Consider the following 21,415-nt stretch of genomic DNA (forward strand, 5'->3'; position numbering starts at 1 on the left):
CTTGTTTTATATAGGTTTTTTGTTAAAAATAAAACTAGAAATTGTTATTTCAGAACCAGAGCCAGCATTCATCCATATGGACAAGGTTCAGAAAGAGGTCCAGGCTGTGATATCAGAGAAGGCCTCCCTGACCTGTGAGGTCTCCCAGGAGAAGTCAGAGGTGAAGTGGTACAAGGATGGGAAGCTCATCACTGCCAGCAAGAAACTGAGGGTGGAGTCTGAGGGTAAATCTCGGCGTCTGGTGGTGGAGCAGGTAGAGAAGAAAGATGCTGGAGAATATACTTGTGAGGCTGCCGGACAGAAGATCAACTTCAAGATCAATGTTAAAGGTGAACTCAGCTTCTCGATCCTTATAACTCACTCTGTGGTGGGAGAAATCTCAGAACATTGAATTTGACATCGAAACTATGTGGACCTCACTTTTTAGGTGCCAAAATAATATAGCACCTTCAAGCCACTGCGTGGAGGAGTCCGCACCCCTCCCTGCTGACTCCTGATTCTCTTATTCTGATCTACTAAAACATTGCATGCAACTTAAGAAATCAATGTATAAATGATTACATTTGGGGGGCTTGAACGGGCATTACGATAGTTATTCCTCAAACTGATGATTTGGAGAAAAAATATGTTGTATACATAAAATTCTCCTAATGGTGTCCGTAAAGTTAGACAGTATAGAGCGTCAATCATTAATACACTTGGTTAAGCATTCTACCTGGTTAAACATCCTTGTCTTGTATAAATAAGCCTGTTAAGAGATAAAATTAGGAATTATTTTCTTTTAGAACCAGAGCCAGCATTCATCCATCTGGACAAGGTTCAGAAAGAGGTCCAGGCTGTGGTATCAGAGAAGGCCACCCTGAGCTGTGAGGTCTCCCAGGAGAAGACAGAGGTGAAGTGGTACAAGGAAGGGAAGATAATCACCGCCAGCAAGAAGCTGAGGGTGGAGTCTGAGGGTAAATCTCGGCGTCTGGTGGTGGAACAGATAGAGAAGAAAGATGCTGGGGAATACACTTGCGAGGCAGCTGGACAGAAGATCAACTTCAAGATCAACGTTAAAGGTGAACTCAGCTTCTCAATCCTTATAACGCACTCTGTGGTGGGAGAAATCTCAGAACATTGAATTTGACATTCAAACGATGTGGACCTCACTTTTTGGGTGCCAAAATAATATAGCACTTTCAAGCCATACATTTAGGAGTCCGCACCCCTCCCCCTGCTGGCTCTTGATTCACTGATTCTGATCTATTAAAACATTGCATGCGACTTAATAAATCAGTGTATAAATGATTACATTTGGGGGCTTGAACGGGCATGGCAGTAGGTATTCCTCAAACTGATGATTTGAAGAAAAAAATATGTTGTATACATAAAGTTCTCCTAATGATGTCCATAAAGTTATACAGTATAGAGTGTAAATCACTAATACACATGGTTAAGCATCCTACCTGATTAAACATCCTTGTCTTGTATAAATAAGTCTGTTAAGAGATAAAATTAGGCATTATTTCCTTTCAGAACCAGAGCCAGCATTCATCCATCGGGACAAGGTTCAGAAAGAGGTCCAGGCTGTGGTATCAGAGAAGGCCACCCTGAGCTGTGAGGTCTCCCAGGAGAAGTCAGAGGTGAAGTGGTACAAGGAGGGGAAGATAATAACAGCCAGCAAGAAACTAAGGATGGAGTCTGAGGGTAAATCTCGGCGTCTGGTGGTGGAACAGATAGAGAAGAAAGATGCCGGGGAATACACCTGTGAGGCCGCTGGACAGAAGATCAACTTCAAGATCAATGTCAAAGGTAAACTCAACTAAAAAATATTTTGCATTCAGTCTTTCTCTGAAGATTAAGTGTAATCCGGAGTCACCACTCATCATTTGCCAATAACATTACCCAATATTTATGAAGCCAGTTTTCACAGGTTACAATTTTTTATGAATGAAGGTAACTGGGGTTCTTTACAAGTACTAAAAAGATCTTCTTGAGAAAACCCTGTATAACAGCCTACCTGGTCTGAGCAGAGTCTATTCCACTATCAGATCTTTGCAGTTAATGGTTATGTTAGTCGCTATTTGAACAAATGCAAATTGTAAAGTTGAAAAAAGGCCTAACCTTTTCTTTCAGAACCAGAGCCAGCATTCATCCATCTGGACAAGGTTCAGAAAGACGTCCAGGCTGTGATTTCAGAGAAGGCCACCCTGAGCTGTGAGATGTCCCAGGAGAAGACAGAGGTGAAGTGGTACAAGGATGGAAAACTGATCACCGCGAGCAAGAAACTGAGGGTGGAGTCTGAGGGTAAATCTCGGCGTCTGGTGGTGGAACAGATAGAGAAGAAAGATGCTGGGGAATACACTTGCGAGGCTGTCGGTCAGAAGATCAATTTCAAAATCAATGTCAAAGGTAAGCTCAGCTAATCAATGCTTTTATTTTAGCTCTGGGCTCTTTCTAAGGATTGGGGAGAAGCCAGATTCACCACTGATAATTTTTCCAGCAACATTAAGTAATAGTCATAGAGCTGCCTAACAGGGTCACAGCTTTCTTGGGTGCAAATGGAGTTGATTGAGCCAATTTGAAACTACTCTTACAAGGTCTTCATAATGGAACACTGAATGACAGTCCACCAAGTCTGAATGGTGTAAATTTTGCTGGCAACTCTTTGAAGTTAACAGTAACATTAACTGATTTATCAACAGAAGTAAACTGGCTTATCCCATTATGGTAAGTTGGTGATGATGAATAGTTATGGATCTTTAAAGGACCACTATTGCCAAAATCATAACATTTAAAGTACATGTAAACATAGACAAATAAGAAATACATTTCTCTCAGAGTAAAATGAGCTATAAATTACTTTTCTCGAATGTTGCTGTAACTTACAGTAAGTAGTAGAAATCTTACAGAACCGACAGGTTTTGGACCAACTCATCTCCTCAATGGGGTTTCTCTGGGTTTTCTCCGGGTTACCATTCTTTGAATGGCAGTTGCTCCGGCCAACTACCCAAAAAGTGTGCAGCGAGCAGGGAGGCAGGCTAGCATATTTGTTTAAATCCTTTTCAGGGAGTGTCTTTATAAAGAATAAAGGCCATGCTGAGAATTCCCACCGAGGAGATGGGCTACTCCAAAACCTGTCGGTAATGTCAGATTTCTGCTACCCACTGTAAGTGGCAGTTACATAAGAGAAAAGTAATGTATGGCTCATTTTACTCTGGAAGAAATGTACTTTTATTTGTATGTGTTTTACATTTTAAGATTTTCGCAACCGTTCCTCTTTAAAGAGAGTCGGAAGCGAGAATAAATCTCCCCCAAATCCCCTCCGTGCAGCGGGGGAGCGCTTCCGCATTGGGGCAGGGCTAGTCGCCGCAGCCCTGCCTCCTGCGCATATCAGACGCGTACCTCCGCCTCTCCCCCGCCCCTCTCAGTCTTCCTTCACTGAGCGGGGCGGGGGAGAGGCGGCATGCGCATCTGATAGACGTGACTGGAGGCAGGAAGAGCAAAATTTACAACCAAGTTGGTCGTTGATTTTGCAGGGGGGGGGGGGGGGGGGGTTGGGGGTGAAGGGACCCCCGTTTAGCCGCGGGATAGCGGCGTTTTAGCAGGGGCACACATGCCCCTGCTCACTATGAGCTCTGAAGCAAGATTTATTCTCGCTTCAGAGTCTCTTTAAGGCCTCTTTTCCACGGACTGTTGAACTGAGTGCTCAGCAAGCAGTTACCAGGCTGCAGTGAGCAGTTACCAGGCAGCAGCAAGCAGTTGCCAGGCAGCAGTGAGCAGATACCAGGCAGCAACAAGCAGTTGTGAGAGTTTGAGAGGCATTTCACTGCCTATCAATTCACTACCTATCAACTACTGTAAGTGACAGCAACATAAGAGAAAGGTAATGTATAGCACATTTTACTCTGGGCAAAATGAACTTCTTATTGGTATATGTTTACATGTACTTTCAATTTTACAATTTTTGCGATAGTGGTCCTTTAACCACTTGAGGACCGCAGTGTTAACCCCCCCTAGTGACCAGGCCATTTTTAGTTAAATAGGCCACTGCAGCTTTAAGGCCTAGCTGCAGGGCCGCACAACTCAGCACAGAAGTGATTCCCCCCCCCCCCTTTTCTCCCCACCAACAGAACTCTCTGTAGTTGGGGTCTGCGCGCCTCCCCAGTGTTTGTTTGTATTTTTATAAATATTTATTTATATTATTTTTTAATAAAATCCTGCTTTTTTAAAATTAACTTCATTACCCTTCCTCCCTCCCCCCACCAGCCAATCAGCGCGATCGGCTGCGGATCGCTTCCCTGTGTCCCAGGGGGACAGCCGTGTCACACGGCTGTCCCCAGTACAGCGCTGCTGCAGATCACAGCGCTGTACAAAGCAATTAGTCTAAGTCTCCCGAGTGGCAATCGCCGCTCCAAGACTGAAGGTGGGGCGGAGCTCCGCCCCCGAGCATGAGATGCACGCTCAGTCTGCGCGCGATCTCCTGCTAGCCCCATTGACAGCCGTTCACGCCAATGGGCATGGAGTGGTCCTGGGGTTGCCACACTCCTCACGCCAATTGGCGTGGAGCAGTCAACAAGTAGTTAAGTGCCTGAGCCCACTAATTCAGTTGTGTACGCTTCTGTCCACTTTTCAGCATCTGTAATATTGATGTATAACTGAAAAGCGGACGCAACTGCGTCAGTGGGCTCAGGTCCTAAGACAGTGACCCTACATCTTTAAATGACCCAATACTGCTGCGCTTGTATTCCACTTGTATCCAACTCGCTCATGTAAGGAAAGAAACACATAAAGAAGAACATAGGGTGTAACGTAAGAACTGCCTCACCCTTGGTGTAACTTCACACACTACCAGAGCAAGTGAATAGGCCCCAAACGTGCCAGAAAGCTGCCTCCACCTCTCCCTATGAAGTGGCTGCTTACCCTCAGGTTTCTTGCTAACAGGCATAAACCCTGGCAGCCATTGCCATCAAAAAGAGTCCTCAACCTTCGAGCAAGAAGAAGAAGTAGTGACCCTACATTACTTCACCATTCTTTCTGGTCCACTGACAGGGTGTTTGGCCTGGTAAAAAAAACAAAACCCTTACTGTGCATAATTTTTTTTTTGGTTGGAACTCACGTCTATAAATTTTCACCAAATGATGGCCAGATGATTTAGAAAAGAATACACAAAGCCTTCACCTAGTTTTCTTCTAGGAGAATCTTTCATCCTTTGTTAAAAATAACTTAACAGCATTCTGCAATTGAAAAAGTACCAAAAAGTATGGGAAAAATTCTGTCAAAACTATTTTGAGTATTTTTCTCCGAGGTGATATTTTCATACCTTGTCAATAAAATTCCTTTTAAGCCACCAGCAAGCAAGAAAATACTTAAAAATAATTTTGACAGTACTTTTTCACCTACTTTTTAAAACTTTTTCATTTGCAAAGTTAAGAAAAGAAAAAGTTAATTGCATATGGGCCAAGGTGTGAAAATATCGCCTAGGAGAAACCGTTGTAGAAAAAGTGATCGGAATAAGGGCCCATATATGTTATATACAAAGGCCTCATTCACACTCAGGCACGTCCAGTTCTCGCCGCAGTAATGTGTACGTTCCTGCGGCGAGAACTTTCATTAACTTTGTAACAGTTTTTGGTATAGAGTTATATGAATTAAGTTGGAGTTGCACCTTTTTGCCAGGCACACTAGAGACACAACCAAGGATAGAATTGTTGGACCTCATTTTAGGCAGAAGATCAAACAAGAAACACTCAGGTCAACTGTGAAACAGGACGAAGGAAGGTGGCTGCCTTGCATTCACTAAAGTTTTGCTTTTAATTCCAGTTGTGTATGAGTAACATGAACACCACACAACGCATGGCATGACTCTATATGAGGAATATTTATTGCATTATCTGATGTATTTTTCACCCCAGAGCCAGAAGCCAAGTTCCAGAAGATCCCAGCCCAGAAAGAGTCCATCGTTGTGCAGGAACAAGAGGACATCACACTGGTGACCTCTGTGCACCCGGAAAATGCTCCAGTGAAATGGTTTAAGGATGGAGCTGAGTTGTCTGCTTCTAAGAAGTGCCAGATATCTGCTGAAGGATCCACCAGGAAACTAATAGTGAAGACAATAGAGTCCAAGGACAGCGCAGTGTACTCCTGCCGCACCGGCAGCGACACACAGGAATTCAAAGTCCAGGTCAAAGGTGAGGGGCGCCTGACTGAAAACAATTATTATCAAATATCCCCCTAAAGAGAAAGTTAAGTTTTTTTTACAAATAAACAATGGAAGATAGCTGCAACACTCATTTATTAGTCATGGGTCACGCTTGACCCTGCCATTTTTCCGCAGATGAATCTGCAGTGTTGTCCGACAACCAGCTGAGAGCAACTGACTGTCAGAAATAGGGAATCTCATGCGTTGTGCGATAAAAAGCAGCAATGCCTCATAATCTTTGTGGCCACTCAGCTTTAGTTATCAGTGAGGGTTACGCTATAGTCCTATGTTCCGACTAGAGAGAAACTGTAATTTGCTTACCTGAATGTTTAACCCTTTCAGTGAAAAAAAGAAAATAAATGAATACAGCCTAGTTATATGTGGGAATGTTATTAGATTGCGTATTTGTCCCTCCTACTATGTCACAAAGGGAGCTGAGTTATTTCCCCTGCAATAATGTCTACAGAGCAGAGCTGTCTGTGGTGGGCCAAATCAAGTTATTTGGGTACCAGTGGCACTATAGTAAAATGCACGCTGCATAGACTGCACAGTTGATTGTGGCTATAGTGGTTCCCAGGGGGTGATGTGGGTGCCAAATAAAAATCGGGATTAGGTGGCAGATGCCTGATAAATAGCGGAGAGGAGGGAGTATTTAGCGGCAAAGTGGTGCAGATATTGGCAGGGATTGTGATGGAGGAAGAGGGTAGGGTATGGTGCCCATACATGATACAATAAAAATGTTCGATTTTCCCGTTTATTCAATCTAAATGATCGAATGGAATGAAAGTTGAAAATATATATTTTTTCGATCAAGAAATTCGAACGATTATCCTGTTTTTTTCAAGAAAAATCTGATCGGGCATGCTGGAAAAATCTTTATATTCGATCTAGCGGAATAATCAAACTAAATTATCTAATCGTAAAAAAATGAAAAATTGTACCATGTATGGCCACCTTTTTTGGTTAGGGTCATCGGAAGAGGGAGGGTTATTATGAAAACAGAGTAAGGTTTAGTGTTAAATATAAGCAGTTTTTGTGGCAGGTGGGTGGTTAGAGTTAGGCAGGGTGGTTAGGGTTAGGCATCAGTGTTGGGGGTGTTGGGGGTTCGGTTAGGGTTAGTCATCAGTTGAGGGAGGATTAATGTATTTATTATTATTATTATTTAGTATTTATATAGCGCCGACATATTACGCAGCGCTGTACAGTGTATATATATCTTGTCACTAACTGTCCCTCAAAGGAGCTCACAATCTATTCCCTACCATTGCCATATTATGTAGTGTAAGTACTGTAGTCTAGGGCCAATTTAGGGGGAGCCAATTAACTTATCCGTATGTTTTTGGAATGTGGGAGGAAACCGGAGTGCCCGGAGGAAACCCACGCAGACACGGAGAGAACATACAAACTCTTTGCAGATAGTGCCCTGGCTGGGATTCGAACCAGGGGCCCAGTGCTGCAAGGCGAGAGAGCTAACCACTACGCCACCGTGCTAAGAATAGTACTATGTTTAGTGATATGAAAATATTGGACACAGTGGTATATGCGCTCCTTATCGGGCAAACAATAAAAAATATCAAATGTGCATAGATTTCCAATGATGCTATAAAAATCACAAATGCTAGCTGGATGGATCGCTATACAACTGGGTGAGTATTGACACCCTAAATAAATGTAATTGAAAGGTACAGCGCTCTCACACCAGCCACATATAGTCCAAAATAGCCTTCCCAGTTCCTTATGGCAGTTCTCAACAGTTCACTATAATGTCCAATGGCCTTAGCCTTCCTTCACAGTAGTAGGTATCACGCTCACCAGATGTAATGGCTGACAAGCTACAATCAGCATAAACAGCATGTATCAGATGTCATCTGTCGCTCCCCTCTCAGAATTCCTCTTATGCGTACCTCAGAGCACGTGGCCTCGTGGCGCTGTGTGCAGACGCGAGTCTGGCATCTAGGAGGACGTCCACAGGAACTTTTTTTTACATGCGCATGATTGGATTATAAAATGTGAGTGCACTACTTATCTTTTAATCTTTTAATAAATGATATTACACTATTGCGATTCCGCTTTGAGTCTTTTAAGGAAGAAGACTCTGCAGGACTTGGGAGGCTGATTGTTCACTAAAGCGCTGTTAGCTGGTCCTACACATGATCAGCATTTGAATCTGGTGAGCCCGCAACTATATCATTCATACACACTGGGTGTATGGTGACTTGCTTTAATACACGGGTGATCACTGTCACAGGTGGAGGTGTGCCTATTTACCATCTAAACAGTATTACGCTATGCCATGTGTTTGTTTGCTCTGAGGTACGCATAAGAGGAATTCTGAGAGGGGAGCGACAGATGACATCTGATACATGCTGTTTATGCTGATTGTAGCTTGTCAGCCATTACATCTGGTGAGCGTGATACCTACTACTGTGAAGGAAGGCTAAGGCCATTGGACATTATAGTGAACTGTTGAGAACTGCCATAAGGAACTGGGAAGGCTATTTTGGACTATATGTGGCTGGTGTGAGAGCGCTGTACCTTTCAATTACAGATATGAAAATATTGTTAACATTTATTTTATTGACGATATTCTACAAGCAGCTATCTCTGGCGTCACCGTGCCCTTTTTATATGTATGTGTGGTGGGCTACAGGAAATGCTTTTATCACCGAATCTTTCCAACTTCAATTGTAGTCTAAATAATTAATTTGGGAAATTTGGTCAGTAGACCTTGAGAAAGAATACAAAAGAAAAACAGGAACCCAGTGTGGTGCAATGTGTCAAGCTCTAGACCTAGTGAGAATTAGGAAGAACTAGATGCTCACAAACAAGGGTTTCCATTTGCAACCACCTTCTGCGCATGTGGGGAATGCCCGTCCCTCACTCGGGTTGTAGGGGGAGATAAAAATCTCAGTGGTTGCTCTCTCTTAAAAGATGAGTTAGTGCCAGAGGCCCATCCCTCCTAAGGAGGGTCAAACAACTAGTAAACAGATTGGATGAGAGGTGCCCAAGATAGTATGTCATAAATATCACAATTTAAAAGTAAGAGGTATCTTACCTCAATGACGAGTCTAGACTCTAAACTATTGCACACTTTCAGACAGCGCGTTTCGGTATTCACACGCTCACTTCCTCAGGCCAATAAAGTGCCAAAAGGGCTGGATTTGGAGACCCTGGGCACCTAGTTTAGAGTCTAGGCTCCTTATTGAGGTAAGATACCTTTCAATTTCTTTTTAAATTGTGATATTTATTACACACTATCTTGTGCGCCTCTCATCTAATCTGTTTACTAAATAATTAAATTAGCTGTTACCATATTTCAGTAGGTAGGACTTGACCACAGTCTTAAAGTAGATCCAAGATAAACTTTTACTCATTGCATAATTGTGTTCCTTTCATTTAGTTTATAGGGCATTCCTCAAGCCAAATACTTTTTCCGTTTTGTGTTAATATTCCCTGTAAACTAAACAAGCCTCGCCCACAGCTTCTCCAGAGTGCCTTGGCACTTTCAGACAGATGTAGCAAGGGCTTATGGGAGCTCAGTCTGGGCAGGAGGAGGAGGAGGAGGTTACTAGCCAGATATTTCAGAGGCAGAGGGGAGGAGGGAGGACGAGAGGGGAGATAAGTTTTCACATGCTGAGGGCTGGAGATACAGATCAGCTTGCCTGTGTGTAATGTGACAAACAGAACATGGCCGCTCTCATTGTATCACAGGAATAAATAATAATAAACTCTTGAAGCTGTTTGCAGCTAGATTTGCTGTGTAAACTATCTAAACTTTAGATAAGATATATAGACAAGTTACTTGTTATAGTTAGATTTTAATCTCGGATCCGCTTTAATGGTGATAATGAAAATAACAGTCGCAATAATGTCTTGTCTGTCAGAAATCCCGGTGAAGTTTGCCAAGAAGCTGGAGGCCATGACTGGCGAGATCGGCTCCTCGGTGACACTGACGTGTGAGCTGAGTCAGGCCAAGGGTGACATCATCTGGAAGAGGAACGGAGAGGAGATCAAGGAAGGAAAACGTTTCCAGATCCGTTCGGAAGGCAGCAAGCGTAGCCTGACCATTTCCCAGCTGAAGGCCGAGGACGGAGGGGAGTATTCCTGTGAATCCCGAGATGATAAAACTACCACACAGCTCACCACCAAAGGTGACCACACCTACGTAAACTCCTACAGACCTCCCAGCACTTTATCACATAGTGTGAAGGCACTTGGTATTCATAGAACTCGCAAAAAGTATGGGCATTGTTAGGCTTACCTCACCTAAGGGATAAGGCCAGTTTTATTGTTATTCAAGCACTAAAAAACGACAACACGTTTTGCGGGTGCGTGCCTGCTTCCTCAGGTTAATTCTGATCAAAGTGCCTTTCTATCGGGCTGCGATGACTGCGCTCGGCTCGGTTGGCTTTCCTCTGTTTTTTACTTAGTGCATAGATGATCACAGCAGCTTTAGGCTGAGTGACTGCAAAAGTGTCATCCCTCTGCTCAGTAAACCACCCTCTAGTCTAGTAGAGATACTAAACAAAAAATGCTAACCACTATACCATAGGCTGCTAAGTGATTTAGAATACGTGGACTGGCTTTTTTTTTTAAATAATTGTGGTTAACTATGTACAGATGTGGAGGATGATCAAAGAGCACCCTGAAAAGAAAAAACACAGAGACAAAGGGAGCCCCGATGGTGCAGTATGTCGCAACAGTAGATGATAAATGGTGATGTGAAAATGGGGTAGTTACTAGTTACAAAAGAAAGTTGCAGTTGGGCAACCAAACACTGCAGACAGATGGAGATGCACAAACTCCACTCGGCTGTCCATTCCAGCTAGATGCGGTCATACTCTAAACAAAAATTACTAAAAGATTACAGCGGTGGTCGAACCACGATAGACCAATTAGAACACCCTCCAGAGATGGGTGGGTGACACAAAGGAGAAAGAGGCGCCCAAGGTAGACCATGATAAAACTGCGTGATAAACGCAATTAAATAGAAAAAGGTGAGATGGTTAACCTCAATGAAGACATGTTCGAATAATAAATAACAATTTATTGTGCACTGACAATGCGTTTCTTGGGTCCCTGCTTACTTCTTCAGACCGAATAAAGTACCATAAAAGTGTCTGAGCAATAAAAAAGGCACCTTTTTCCTGGCACGAAACATGTTGTTGGCCATAATAAATTCATTTTTTATTATTCGTACTTGTCTTCATTGAGGTAAGCCACCTCACCTTTTTTATTGTTAATTGCTTTTAACGCAGTTTTATCATACCCTGGGCGCCTCTTTCGGGCCCGTTTCCACTATCACGAATTCGCATGCGTTGCCCGCATGCGAATTCGCATAGCCAGTACAAGTGGATGGGACTGTTTCCACTTGTCCGTTTTCCTAAACGTTTTTCTGTGCAGAAAAAATCTGCACGCTAGGGCCCTCAGAATTCGCCTGCGTGTGGAATGCAGGCGAATCGTACGCAATGTATTTAATAGGGAAATCGCATGCGGTTTCCCCATGCGTTTTTTGCTGCGAATTCGCATGCGATTTCGCATAGGTACCCATGTTAATTCACACAGGCAGTGACATGGTTAAAATCGCATCACCCTAACCTATGCGAAATCGCATGCGAAATCGCGGCAAAAAACGCATGCGGAATCGCACCCGCATGCGATTTGCCTGCGGTGATTCGCCGGCGATTCCGCAACGCTATAGTGGAAACGGGCCCTTCCTCCTTTTTGTTACCCACCCTCCCCTGGAGGGGTGTTCTGATTGGTCTGTCGTAGTTCGACCACCGCTCATCTGGATCATATTGTGGGTTTTGCTGAAAGATTGGTACATTAACATTTGTTTGCCTGCAGTCTTTAAGGTGAAGTATGTCACTAATGCACCCCCTGGGGTTTGAGTACCGTATGTTGAGAGCTCATGCCTTAGTAAATCTGGTCCATAGTCTACACTCTCTATTTTAAGTAATACCTTCTCAGATGTGGTGCTCAGAGGTCTTGTTCTTGCGTTCTGCTGAACATGTCATATTCATCTACTTTGTTGTCTCTGTCCGGGCAGCTCCTCGAGTGGTGAAGTTTACAGCGGAGCTGAATAACGTGGTAGTAGAGGAAGGAGCAGAGGCCACCTTTAAATGTACCGTGACCCCAGAGGATGCCCAGGTGACCTGGTACCGAAATGGGGCCAAGATTGAAAAGAGCAGCAAGTATTCATTCAGTAAGAAGGGAACCGCCCACAGCCTGGTCATCAGCCACCTCACCCTGGAAGATGCCGGGGAGATCACAGTCGAGGCCGAAGGGGTGAAATCCACAGGAAGTCTGAAGGTCCGAGGTAAGAATTAGACAGAAACAAACTGGTTACAGCTAATCACCAATCAGCATCTCATGTTCTTTGCTGATAAAGCAACTTTAAACTGTGGACAGATCTGCATGTCCATTGAATAAATTATCTTCTGCTTCCTAAATGTAAAGTTTCTTACATATGTTCCTTTTAAGGGCCATTCTCTTTCATCTGTAACATTAATAGATTCAGTTAGTTCTGGCAGTTCCTTTATAACCCACAGACAGCGTATTAGCAAATGAGCTGTCGGCCCTAAGTGCCAGTTTTAGATGGGTCCCCTAAGCACTTTATTGGTATGGAGCTCAAAACCTTCCAAGGACATCTTCAGAGGAGGGAATTAGAGAAACCATTTGGTAATGATACCACTATTCAACACACATATAGAGGTGATCCTGTACCAGTGACCAACAGCTTTCACATTAAATCCTAGGCGGTCACCAAAGCAATTAACAAGGGGAACCTACTTACTCTACTGAACAGCCATATAAAGAGTTTTGGCTTCAGTTAAGCTTTCACCACATTTTTTGTGTAGCACAATAAAATGGGAGATGGTGTTGTCCAGCTGACTGTTCGTTGTTTTTCCTCATTAGAAGCTCCGGTCTTGTTTAAGAAGAAGCTGGAAACTGTGACGGTGGAGGAGAGGCAGACGGTCCATCTACAGACAGAGCTGAGCAAAGAGTCCAAGGAAGTGAAGTGGATGAAAAACGGTGTTGTGCTGCAGCCTGGTGACAACATCGAGATAAAGTCAGAAGGAACAAAACACTTCCTCACCCTGAAGAACGTGTCGGTTTCTGACCGAGGGCTGTACGCCTGCGAGACACTGGATGACAAGACTCAGGCCAAGCTGAATGTGGAGAGTGAGTAATTTCTTTTTTTCTATGAATAGATGGAGAGATGGAAATGTCTTGGAGGGTTAGACAAGTGAGATTTATTGTCCAGTGTGTGTGTCAGGTTAAAAGGGTTCCATTAAACCAGGGAGAGAGGAGATCCTTAAGTCCGTGAAATGAAAAGAGACCAGGAGCCTAATGGTGCAGTATCGTTAGGTGCCGGATATGTATCAGAAATTGTGGGTAGTGAATGCTCACAAGGATGGGTTGCAGCCCTGAAACCACCGTATGTGAATGCGGGAAAAATGTTCCAGCTCGGTATCCCAGATCCTTCTGGCCCTGGGCGGACACTCTTCTCCTGTATTCTTTCCTACTTGTAGACTGGCCACAACTAGCAAAGGACTAACACCTCAGAGTGAGATGTCTAAGTGACTACGGGGATTGGGCTCTTGGGCGCCGATATGTATATTTGGAGTGGGTGGATGTGTACAAAAAAGGTTATATGAAGAAGTTTCTTGCCTCCTATGATGACTCATGCAAAGATTTGGAAAGGGAGTCTTTTATTGCTCATTGTTGACTCAACAGTATAACTGTTTTTTGAACCCTAAAGACTCCCTTTTCCAAATCTTTGTGTGAGTCATCATAGGAGGTAAGACGCCTCTTTATATAACCTTTTTGTACACATCTACCCACCCCAAATATACGTTTTGGGGGCCTTCCCGACATCCCAATCCCTGTGGTTACTTAGACATCTCACTCTGAGGTGTTAGTCCTTTTACTAGTTGTGGCCAATCTACAAGTAGGAAAGAATACATACCCACTCCAAATATACATGTTGGGCATCTCCCCAATATCTCAATCCCTGTTGTCATTTATTGTCCAAGATCTGGACATTTTGAACCGTAACATGGACAGAGGTTTCCTTGGGGCTCCAGAAAGCTCAGCAGATATCCCTGAAGGGGTTCCATTGGGTTCAGAGTTTCTGGCCCACAGATTGCTGGTTCACCCAATGAACTAGCCAAAATACGTTTGTTTTGGCTGCAGCAAAGGAGAGGTAATTGTTGTTTTTGTCCCTATTGAAGAGAATAGCCCTCACTTTTTGTACTGATGTAAGCGTTGGGACTGGGACTCTATGAGCTGTACAATAAAAAGGATTATTTTTTTAATTATTTTAAGATCTCTTTCGACCTTTTGAATCATAATTTTAACCAAATTTCCTTTGCTGTAGACAATGCAGTGGCTGGATGGTGTAATGGTTAAGGGCTCTGCCTCTGACGCAGGAAACCAGGGTTCGAATCTTGGCTCTGCCTGTTCAGTAAGCCAGCACCTATTCAGTAGGAGACCTTGGGCCAGTCTCCCTAACACTGCTACTGCCAATAGGGCGTGTCCTAGTGGCTGCAGCTCTGGCGCTTTGAGTCCGCCAGGAGAAAAGCACAATATACATGTTATTTGTCTTGTCTTTGTCAATGTGGAAAATTCTCCAAAATAGGAGACACAGACTGCAATACAATGAAGCTCTTTGAATTAAAACTAAAGCTACATATAGGCAGAAGATAAATGTCACTTGATACGATCGCATCCTGCTACCCACAGTCCATCTACTGTGGTGATGCTGAGTTTGTTCTGTCCTACGGAGAGAGATAAGGCGGGAGACTAAGCAGGAGGAGGACACCTGCACTCAAGCTGGGTATCAGAGGCATAGCTAGAGATCTTGGGGCCCCATAGCAGAATTTTTGATGGGGCCATCAGGTGTAGGCAATCTTGAGCAATGCCACCTGCTGCCCCTACCCTACGGGATATGAGTTTACTGTGCAATGTACATTCTTATGCAATGTACACTGCAAACAGACTGGGTACCAAGATACAGGAAAATGAATAGTTAACACATCAATTACCATTTGGGCCCCCTATGCTCCAGGACCCCAAAGCAGTTGCTATGGCTTCTATGGCTATTGCTACGCCCCTGCTGGGAATACACATATGATTGTTTTGATTGGTGGAAATCTATAGGTGTATGCAGGGGTGTAACAATATCCTCTGTGATGGCAGGGCCCACAGGGAGTATGGGGGCCCGCTCCTCTTCCCATCCTCCATGCAGAGCATCAGCAGAGCTATGTGACTATGAAATCTCGCTTCAGACCTCATAGATAGCAGGTGCATGTGTGCCCCTGCTAAAACGCCGCTATCCCGCGGCTTAACGGGGGTCCCTTCACCCCCAAATCCCCGGGGGAGCGCTTCCTGGTTGGGGCAGGGCTAACTGGCAGGGCTAACCAATTCTGAGTCTTGAGATTGGCCTAAAATTTCAAATTTTAGCCAATCACAGGACTTGGAAATACTCTGTAGTATTGGACCCAGGGCCGAATTTGGACTTTTTACCGCCCGAGGCCGCTATCACGAGCTGCCCCAGACAAACCGCAAACTCCCGCTCCACCTGCATACACACACTTTTATTGGTTCCAGTAGTCAATGTATTTAACCACTTCCCTACCCTGGTCATTTTCACAGTTCAGCTCAGTTGTGATAAATCATTATCACAACTAAATGATCTATATATTGCTTTATTCGGGACAAATTAGGCTTTGTGTGGCTGATATTTGTTTTTATCAATGACATTATTTCTATGTATTTTAAAATGAAAAAAGTGAAAAAAGACACAATTTATCCACTTTCATACAGTATAGCTTTAATATAAATAACTTCTATTGTACATTAAACCCACACATGTTATATGTCTATCTCTCCTGTTTATTTAAACAGTTCATTTGTTTTAATATGTATTAGTAACACATTGTATATACCCTTCTCTCTTGTTACATCTGCCTGCTCCTGGAATGTTTGTTTTACTCATTAATCCTGCTATTGAATTCCCTAGGGGGAAGAGAGTGGTTTGCTGTAATTCATTTACAACTGTGTAGCATTGTTATCAGCTTAGAGATAAATAAAGTGTTATCTAGATTTTGTAGGGAGGGTAGTGCAGAGACTTATTTTCATGTCGTGGGGCAGGAAGTGGTTAAAGATGCTTATTAATGATGCAATTTTACTAGATAATCAACCTTCTGATTGATTGGATTGGACAGTGTTCATGGTGCCAATCAACTACAAACAACCAATTTGTCAATCGTTTTATCAATCTTTTTTGAGGATCGATTACATCTAAAATGATCAGAATGGTTATCATTTTTATTCCATTTATGGGCAAAATCTTTGCTTTTCGCTCTGAAAGGTTGGAGATGGGTGGAGGGGCGGAGTTGGACTTGAACAGCGGCCGACAGTGATGATGAGTGACAGCTCAGGTCACCGACAACAAGCTGCACTCGTTTGCTGCTCCTGAGTCCCCTGTCTGACATTTGTCACACTGCTGCAGTTCACATGTTTGGCAGCTTGACTGCATAAGTGTCCCAGCTCGCTGACCGCCCCTTGCTTCCTGGTGCCCTAGGCCATGGCCTATGGGGCCTTGCCTGAAATCCGGCCATGATTGGACCACTCAGAGAACGCAGAGGTTTCCTGCGGAAATTGGAAAACCTGCGAAATTTTAAATTAAATAAAGACTTGAAAACCTTGGTAGTATCTGAGTTTTGTAATTGGTCTAAAATTACTGCGTTATTCCAATTTTCATGGTACACTTTTGCATTCTCTGGTTGGTCCAATCCTTCAGACTTGGACGTATGTCACCAGTCGGTAGTGTATCGAGAATGTCCGCATAATAGTGGACATCCACAAACAATGTTTTTTAAATGGAATGCAATGATGTGTTCCAGACTGCTATGTCCTCATCAGTGCATGGTATGGATTAATGTGGCTCTATATATTTGACAGGTGTAACAAGGTCTAAACAGAGAGAGGCACAACAACAGATCTAAAACCTCTATAGGTAATCATTCCTCCCAGGTATCCTCATTCGTGCTGCTCAAATCCGCATCCGGGAGACATCTGGATAGTTCTATCCGGATATCTCCCAGTTACCTGTGCGGGGCGCGGGGGGGGGGTCAATCTTACCTGTCTGACGTCTTCTTTGGTCCGTCCCTCGGCGCCTCCTACAATGTGGTCACGTGATTACAAACACTTTCTCCTTCCGGGTTGAAGGAGGAAGTGTTTGTAATCACGTGACGCGCATGGAGCGCATCGTGGGAGGCGCTGAGGGACGTGTGAAGAAGACGTCAGACAGGTAAGATTGACCCCCCCCCAGCCCACCCTGCACAGGTTTACTGGGAGATATCCGGATAGCAACTATCCAGGTAACTCCCGGATCCGGATTTGAGCAGCCCTAATCCTCATATTTGTCCAAATGTTCGATGCTGGCAAATAAGATCCAGCCGGTCAGCATGACCAAGCCAAGTTCTGTCTTTAACCAACTGAAGGGGCAGGTCAGGGGCCTTTTATGTAAACGCAATACACCAATGTGCTGATAAATGCATATAAGAACGTTACGTAACTCCAAAGGCTCCTGGTACAGAGTAATTACTGAAATACAGGAGAGCCTGGGAGGCATTAAGAGAGACTAGCAAAACTTTTTGTTTTTGTTTTCCCACAGAGCGACAAGTGAAGCTGGCAAAGGGTCTGCGGGATGTGGAGGTGCGGGAGAATGACTCTGCCACCTTCGAGGTGGAACTTTCTCATGAAGACTTTGAGGGTTCCTGGGCAAAAGACGGCTTGAAGTTGAAACCCTCCGATTCCTGCAGAATAACCGCCAAAGGCAAGAAGCACGGGCTCGTTCTGTGTTCTGTAAAACAAGAGGACGCCGGAACCATCACATTTAAGTCAGAAGGAATTCAGTCTACAGCCAGACTCGCGGTAAAAGGTGAGAGGAGCCAAATACCAGCGATGTGATCGGGGCCGGATTTACCATAAGGCACTGTAGGCACGTGCCTACAGGAGCCGGATGATAGAAAGGCGGATCACACTGCTCACCTCAAATGCCTCCCTCCTTTCTTCCCTATTCCAAGTCATGAGTGGAGTGTAAATGAAAGGTTACTGACCCAGCTCTGGGCATTCCACATATGAGATCTCCCTTCAGCCGGGGGCAACTTAATATTGAGGGTACTATTGGCTACCTAATACTAAGGGGCACCTGTAGCTACCTATCACGGGCAAGGGAAGTAAGGTAGAAGTGCCAGCTGGGCCAGACAGCACACTTGCGGTGTGGTTCGGTGGGGTTTGTAGGTTCATGGAGGGCGGAGTCTAGGGTGCCAGGACATCTGTGCCTATAGGCTCCTGTGAGGTAAATCTGTGCCTGGATGTGATTGGGTGAGGGTCTCTGGTTGGTCATAATCATGATGTGGTGAGGCATAATCATGTGATTGAGTGAGGCATAATCATGAGATTGGGTGAGGCCAAATCATGTGATCGGTTGAGGCATAATCATGTGATCGCCATCAGCCAATCAGAGACTTACAAATCAATTAAATAAATAGCATGTTTCCATATCATTTTTGTTCTACGAGAATTTATGGAGTTGAAAATGATTATTCCTATCAGGCTCTGCTACCCCAAAGGTGCCCATACATCTAGTGATGATGGGCAGATTCAACCAAGAGACAGATCTATCAGCTACCCATACACTGTAGACCGATTCCCCATCGATTTTGAATCAGTCGATCGGGAATCAGCCTGCGGTGTATGGGCCGCCGACAGATCTTCCTGATATAGCGCACTGATACCGCTACGCACCCAATCGAGCATGTGGCCCAAGATTTACCAGCATGGCTGATCGATGCATATGATCAATTTCAGCGTGAAATTGGTTGCATCGTTTATCGGCCATGCTCTTTGTAGCACCAATTTTCATCCGATTCTGTGATAATTATCAAATCAGCTGCCAAGTCGAGTAATGTGTGGGTACCTAGGGGCTGATTCATCAATCTGCGCAAGCTCTATGACAGCACCACGAGCTAAATTCAAGGCTTCCATAGCAATGCGCATCCTTTAACTATTTAAGGACCACAGGCTTTAACCCCCCCCCCCTAGTGACCAGGCTATTTATTACAAATTAGGCCAAAGCAGCTTTAACCTCTAGCCGACCGCATCACGTCGATGGGCGTGGCAGCCCCAGGGCTGCCTAACGGCGTAAAGTCCTGGGGCTCTGTTTTGCAGGAAATCGCGCGCAGGCTGCGCACGCATCTCCTGCTTTGTGGGCTCCGTACTGCCTTTAGTCTCCCAGCGGCGATCGCCGCTCGGTAGACTGTTAGACGTCGAAACCGCCGTCTAATTACATTTTACAGCGGCGCGATCTGCAGCAGCGCTGTACTGGGAACAGCTGTGTTACACGATCAGACCCCACCTACAGAGAGCTCTGTTGGTGGGGAGAAAAGCGGGGAGGGGGAATCACTCGTGTGCTGAGTTGTGCGGCCCTGCAGCTTGGCCTTAAAGCTGCAGTGGCCTATTATACAAAAAAAGGCCTGGTCTTTAGGGTGTTTAACACTGTGGTCCTCAAGTGGTTAAGGGCTCGCTGCAGGGCCGTACAGCTCAGCACACAAGATCCAGCCCGCTTTTCTGCCCACCAACAGAGCTTTCGATTTTTATTTATGTATTTTTTTTATTAGTTTTTTTTTATAAATAAAGCTTTTTATTATTATTAATATCTTTCCCTGCCCTTCCTCTTTCCCCCACCAGCCAATGACAGCAATCGGCTGTCATAGGCATCAGCCTATGAGAGCCGATCGCTCTTGTGCCGCCAAAGGGGACAGCTGAGTGACACAGCTGTCCTCAATACAGCGTTGCCTTAGATCGCAGCGCTGTACGAGGTAAATAGGCCGCTTTATTTCACCGTCTAACAGTCTCCTAGCGGCGATTGCTGCTGGGAGACTGATGGCGGAGCGGAGCTCTGTCATTCAAGCGGAGATACACACGCGTCGGTGCGTACCATCTCATGCAAAACCCTGCCCCAGGACTTCACGCCAATTGGCGTTGAGCGGTCCTGGGGCTGCTGCCACGTTCACGGGGAGCGGTCGGCTAAAGTTGAAATACTGACTGCTGTGAAGTATGGCAACCGCAGTACTTCACTAGAGCGACCGCTACTGTTAATTGACATAGTTACTATATCATTAACTATTTCTGCCGCCCGGACGTGAAGCTCACGGCTGCTCTGCTGCGGTGCCACGCTTCGCCGCGCTCCCGCGCACGATCGCGGGCACGCCTCCCATGCCCTCGTGGTGTCCCCCGGTAGCCCTGGGATCAGTGAACGGGAACATGGTTCCCGATCACCGATCCGTGTCCCCAGCAGAAAAACTGAAGTGCATTTACTAGAGGCTTCAGTCTGTCTGCACGTAAACATTTCCGCATCCCCCTTGTACTTCTGCTTAGCGAGAAGCCCAAGGAGGGGAAACATATTTCAAGGTGGCCATCTTGTGGCCAAATGTGGAGTGCTCGTTATTTGCAGGGATCCGGCGTAAGTTAATATCGTTCGCTATGCTGCTCTACTCGCAGCATAGCGTGTGCTCCTGTGATTACGCGTGCTACGTGGCTACTAGTGCGTGTAGCGTGCAGCCAATTACATTTAAAGCATGCTGTGGAAATAGCACGAGTAACAGGTGGATACTCGCGCTATGTTGTTTAGTGAATCAACCCCATAGCAACTATGTCAGTTCACAGCAGCGCACGTAACTAAGAAAGGCACGTTATGCTGCAATACCGAGCGAGAGTGGATGTCTGCTGGTTGGATGTCTGCAGATGTGCGCAGGGGGTGGTGGGACATTAGCTTATTAAATTGCATGTGGGGAAAACCGTATTTACTTTAAATAATAGACATACGGTATAACTTTTGTTGTTTAAGAACCCCCAGTGAAGATCAGCAAGCCTCTCCACGACATCACTGTACCCGAGAAGGAAAAAGTCACCTTTGAATGTGAGGTGTCCAGGCCCAACGCCGAGGTGAAGTGGTTCAAGGTGAGTAGGACGATCAATATCTGTTTTATTCAGTAATATCTAAATAGGTCGAAATATTTCTATTGCTATTCGGTAGGTGATCATGTGACGAAGTTGTTTGAATTTGTATCTGTGAAATCTTTTTTGTGAACACAGTGACAGATCATTCAGAAAAAATGTGGGTCAACATTGTGTTGGTAGTAACATTATTAGTTA

At 44.8% G+C, this 21,415-nt stretch overlaps 1 protein-coding gene across 16 annotated transcripts in view; it reads left to right on the plus strand.

Annotated features, from left to right (window-relative positions):
• The window catches only part of OBSCN (obscurin, cytoskeletal calmodulin and titin-interacting RhoGEF), a 511,999-nt gene that overhangs the window by 108,076 nt on the left and 382,508 nt on the right, over positions 1-21,415 (plus strand). For 15 of the 16 annotated variants that reach the window (XM_068235137.1, XM_068235143.1, XM_068235140.1 and 12 more), the window contains exons 16-25: positions 54-329; positions 786-1,061; positions 1,519-1,794; positions 2,119-2,394; positions 5,898-6,173; positions 10,069-10,335; positions 12,234-12,503; positions 13,103-13,369; positions 17,871-18,137; positions 21,108-21,220. In XM_068235137.1, coding sequence (XP_068091238.1) covers positions 54-329; positions 786-1,061; positions 1,519-1,794; positions 2,119-2,394; positions 5,898-6,173; positions 10,069-10,335; positions 12,234-12,503; positions 13,103-13,369; positions 17,871-18,137; positions 21,108-21,220 — 2,564 coding nt within the window. The remainder of the gene's footprint in view (positions 1-53; positions 330-785; positions 1,062-1,518; positions 1,795-2,118; positions 2,395-5,897; positions 6,174-10,068; positions 10,336-12,233; positions 12,504-13,102; positions 13,370-17,870; positions 18,138-21,107; positions 21,221-21,415) is intronic. The other variant, XM_068235141.1, reaches the window with a different exon arrangement.

The sequence above is a fragment of the Hyperolius riggenbachi genome, chromosome 5 (genome assembly GCF_040937935.1).
Source record: "Hyperolius riggenbachi isolate aHypRig1 chromosome 5, aHypRig1.pri, whole genome shotgun sequence".
In the NCBI taxonomy this organism is placed as follows: domain Eukaryota; kingdom Metazoa; phylum Chordata; class Amphibia; order Anura; family Hyperoliidae; genus Hyperolius; species Hyperolius riggenbachi.